This window comes from Empidonax traillii, unplaced genomic scaffold (assembly GCF_003031625.1).
Source record: "Empidonax traillii isolate 1590-97213 ecotype Southwest subspecies unplaced genomic scaffold, ASM303162v1 scaffold600:size394560, whole genome shotgun sequence".
In the NCBI taxonomy this organism is placed as follows: Eukaryota; Metazoa; Chordata; class Aves; order Passeriformes; family Tyrannidae; genus Empidonax; species Empidonax traillii.
The window spans coordinates 385,523-390,084 of NW_020955793.1; the positions used below are offsets into that span (position 1 = coordinate 385,523).

The 4,562-nt window shown below is 52.1% G+C and overlaps 1 protein-coding gene across 9 annotated transcripts in view; it reads right to left on the bottom strand.

Moving 5' to 3' along the window:
* Window positions 1–4,004, bottom strand: part of NEK1 (NIMA related kinase 1) — a 46,609-nt gene extending 42,605 nt beyond the window's left edge. For 7 of the 9 annotated variants that reach the window (XM_027898506.1, XM_027898501.1, XM_027898505.1 and 4 more), the window contains exons 1-3: window positions 3,067–3,110; window positions 848–992; window positions 675–771 (exon numbers count right to left, since the gene is read on the bottom strand). In XM_027898506.1, coding sequence (XP_027754307.1) covers window positions 675–771; window positions 848–964 — 214 coding nt within the window. In that variant the 5' untranslated portion in view covers window positions 965–992; window positions 3,067–3,110. Of the gene's footprint in view, window positions 1–674; window positions 772–847; window positions 993–3,066; window positions 3,111–3,654; window positions 3,760–3,918 lie in introns of those variants that run through there. The other 2 variants (XM_027898498.1, XM_027898499.1) reach the window with 2 other exon arrangements.
* Window positions 4,005–4,562: the final 558 nt, after the last annotated feature.

The window sequence follows — 4,562 nt, forward strand, 5'->3', positions numbered from 1 at the left end:
ATGAAAAGAGAGCACAGTCCCTAAACAGTATTTCAAATAATTTTAGGGTGTTTTAAAATAATTTTTTAACTTATATGATAGGTTTTTGGAATCTTTTATTTATTCTGCTCATTTCCCAAGCCATTCACTGTGAAGACAAGGTGGAATTATTTTTCTCCTTCCTTCGTATCTTGATGAAGTAAACAGTCCCATTTATTTTTCCAGCTCTGAAAGCAATTATATGATTGTAATTACTGAAGACTATATTCTAGAACAACAAACTCAGACATGAAACTGCTCTTGCTAGGTTATCAATACCCAAATTTAGACTGCACTTGTATTTAACCTACCCAAGCATTCCAATTGCTAGGGTACATACAAGTATTCAAGGAGACTTATACTCTGGAGAAACACGAGATTATCTTTTATATAAGTATCAACCAAAATGAAAGCATATAAGGAATAGTCAAGAATATTTCTGTTTATTTGTTGCCCTTTTTTTCTAAATTACACTTTAAAATGTGCATTGAAATTATGAAAAAAATACAGTGGAAAAGAACTGAGATAAATAATAAAGGTATGAAAAATACCGATTAAAGAGAGGAAATGCAGACTTTTAAACTAAATGCAGTAAGTAGTGCACAGAAGTGGCTTACGAGCACTACTTCAGAGTCTACTGTATTAGTTAATCTTACCTTCAAATGACTCCCTATAGAGGACAATATTTGGATGTTTCATGTTAGCCAATACAGCAACTTCTCTCCTCGATTCTTCTCTCTCCTTATTTGACATCTTCAGAAGGAAAATAATGATTTTTGAGAACAGAAATACAAAAAGAATGGATTAAGAATGAATAATAATAACTAACCTTAGAGATGTTTATTTCTTTAATAACATACTGTTGGCCATTTTCTTTAGCTTTGACAAGTATGGCTTTCCCAAAGGATCCTTCTCCAATCTTCCGTATTTTAATATATTTATCCATAGTTATCTTCTTAAGGCATGCTTCAGTACTAGGAAAAAAAAAAAAAAACCTACAAAAACTACACAACGCAGATTTAGTTAAGTGTAATTAGTCATCTAGCCAGACAGGTCAGGCTACATTATTTTTAATCAAAATGTTAATCCATTTATCTCTTCAGTTGCTTTTGTGGAAATCATCTACTCTTAGTCTCAACTCTAGTTGAGTACAGTTAACTCACTTTGGGTCAACAAGGGCTGCATTGCTAAAACCTGTTTAACCTTTCATTTTGAGTAAAAAGGATGTGTTCTATCTTTAAATAAAGCAAGCAGTCAGTGTCATAGCTTCTGATTCAGCTGGCACACAACCATCGCATAGAGTTATAGCACCTGGTGGACAATCCTTCATTCCACTTGGGAGAAATAAAACAGGGCAGAGGGAATCCCTATGTGTTGCTTCTTAAGAAGCACTAAATCCAGTATTTTGGAAATTAGATGCTATAACAAAGCCAAAAATGGACCAAATTCAACAGATCCCCATCAAGTTTAGAACTGTTATTCAGTACAGCAAAGTGTGCCTTGAAGTCTGACTGAAAGACTTCTTTCATGTTGCAAATAAATTCATTACAAAATAGTAAGAATCATTAATTTTAATGTACTATCTGACCATTTAGACTACCTTCTGAGATTAAATGGAATTCTAAGCTGGATGTTGATAGTGTTTAAGTTTCTACATTAAAAACACCTTGGTAAAAACAAGAGACTATGGAGCTGCATGTGGAAGCTATTGCAAGTGTCAGAATAGCAAAGGCAATTGGCAAAACAAAGGCCAAAGCAACAAACGGCATAACAGATTCACAGTGGACTAAAAGGTCATATTTTTTACAGTAGAACTTCTACACCCCGAGGAAGTTTCCATAAGCTGAAAAAGACAAACGATGCCTATGCTTTTCTGCATCTAAACCTCATCTGCAAGCACTAGCAGCATTGGTGCTTACTTCCAACAGGAGGTCCTAGTAGCTTAGATCCATACTTCACACACATCACAGGTCTCACAATCAGGGTCTCACCCTGCTTTGGGATCATTTTTTTTCCACAGTTACCATGCATTAGACACAGATACTGCTTAACAGAACCCATACCATGAAAGCAGACTAAAATGAATAAGCTTGACTTGATTAGTATAGAAAAGACAAAACAAAAGAGATCTGAAGCAATCTGTTCTGCAAAAGAGATAGGAAACCTACCAGGACTAAACACAACTACCGGGAAAGAAGAAGGTGGAACTTACAGACCTGCAATGTCTTGGTGAGGTTTGTTTTTCTTTTCTTAAAGTAGAGAAAGTTTAATGTGAAGTTACATTTCTACATATAAGAAAGACTTGGTGTTAACTTCAATACTCTCTTTTAGGCAACAGTAAAGCACAGCAGGTGGGACACAATTGTAACTTCACGTGGCTTTACTGAAGTTCTCTTCCTCCTCCTGCTTTCTGAAACAACCCATGTTGTTCTACAGCTAAACCAGCTGGACTAAGCGTAGCTCAGGGCTGCTACCGCATGCTGCTGCTGCGTGCAAATACAAATGGCCAACCATCAGCCTGTCTGCAGTTCAGCAGTGGGGGCGTAAAATCTTCTACGAGATAGAGGTATTATTTTTACACGTGGCAAGGGAAAAAGCGGCGTCTTGAGAAAGAGCATCAGCTCCCGACAGGGCGTTGGCTTTCCCAGCGGTGGGCAATAAATCATTAAATCCACCACGGACACGCAGGAAAGCAGCACAAGGCACACCCCGCGACAGCCCGGCCGAGAGGAGCGCACGGCCAGGCCAGGCCAGGGCTGGACCTGGCGTGCGGGGAGAGGAGAGGAGGAGAGAGGAGGGGAGGGAAGGGCAGGACAGGACAGGGCAGGGCCGGTCCCCGCTCCCCGGCCAGGCCCCGCCAGGCCGCCGCCCCCGCACAGCTGGGGCAAACCCAGCACCGGGGCGTAAGGCGCGGCCGAGAACCCCTCGCCCCAGGGTGGCTGGGAGAGACTCCGCAGGAGGACGGCCCTGCGCCCCATCTCCGCCGCCCGCCGCCACAGCGCTGCCCGGTGCCGGCCCGATGTCCGTGCCCGCCCTGCCCCGCCATACCTGCCCGCCGCAGCCACGGCCACCCAACCTGGCCCCGCGCCCGCCGAGGCCCCGCCCCCTCCTTCTCTATTGGCGGGCCCGCCCCTCGGCTCGGCTCCCATTGGGCGAGCACGCGCGGGGGGCCCCACCCACCCTCCCCGCGCTAGCGGCGCTTCACCCTGGCAACGCGCGCCGCGAGTCACGTGACGGGCGGGGCGCGCGCGGGGCTGTCAGCGGTTTTGGGGGTAAAACACCCAAAAACCGGCTCCATGTGTTTCACGGAGGGACCTGCCGCGACCCGCAGCACCGCACAGCCCGGCACTACTGGTACGCGTCTGCCCACGGACGGCCCCGGGGCAGGGTCCGCAGAGGGAGGCGCGCCCCAGCGGCGCTGAGCACAGCGCTCACCGGGCAGGGCCGGGCCGCGCCCGCGGCTCCTCCGCTCCCGACCCCAGAGCGCCTTGATGGCACCTGCGGGCAAAGCCTCCAGATTCACAGCGCGCTTTCTCAGCCCGAGTGCCTTGATCCACCACCTGGTGCACACAGTTTGTCAGCATTGCACGAACGGACCAGCGGGCGTTCTTCTTGAAAAATAATCCACCCCTTTACTTCCCGCGCTTTTCGGGAACCTGCCTTCTGTCACTGCGTGCCGAGCGAACCCTTCGCTTGCCTCAGCACGTCGGCTGGCAGAGCCGAGCAGCTCCGTGCCCACCCTGACACCTGCGTTTCCTCTGCAGGAGGAAAAAACCCTGACTCTCTCGGGGCTCCGTAGCGCCCAGTGCTCTGGACTGCAGAGGCGGTGGGTTCAGCCCTCAGCCGAGCGACGCTGCGATTTGCCCAGCACCTCCCTCCCTCCCTCCCTCCCTCCCGTACCTGGGAAATCGCCTCCTCCCCGTTCTAAGTGCGGGGCTGTCCTGCCTCCCCTCGGGCGAGCTGCGCGCCGGGCCCGCAGCCCGCGCTGGCGGCGGGGCAGCCCGGCACGGGGCGGACAGCCCGGCAGGGGAGCGCGGCCCACGCCGCCGGGAAGCCGCGCCCCTGGGCGGGCGGGAGCGGGGCCGGCCCCGAGCCGGGCGGGCCGCGGGAAGCGGAACCCGCAGTGACGGCGCCGCTGACCCGGCGGGGCCGAGCCTGCGCCGTGCGAGCCCCCGCCCTGCCCGCGCCGAGGGGGCGCTGCCGGCGGCGGAGCGGCCGCGGCTGAGGGGCCGAGCCCGTGTCCCGTCGGCGCTCAGAGGGAGGATGAGCCAGCGCCTCCCCGGGGAGCAGCGGGCGGCGCCGCCCGCGCAGGTACGGGCGGGGCGGGACAGGGCAGGGCGAGCTCGGCTCCGCCGGGGCGCGGGAGCGAGCGGGGCTGAGGCAGAGGGAGGAGGATGGGGATGGGGAGGAGGGAAGCCGTCAGCCCGCAGCCCCCCTCCGCGGAGCGGCTGCTGCGCCCTCGCCAGCGCGGTGGCTCCGTCTCATAGCCGGGGGCGGGAAGGGACAGATGTGGTGGTTCCCCGCGGACCCCTCTCCTGGTCCAC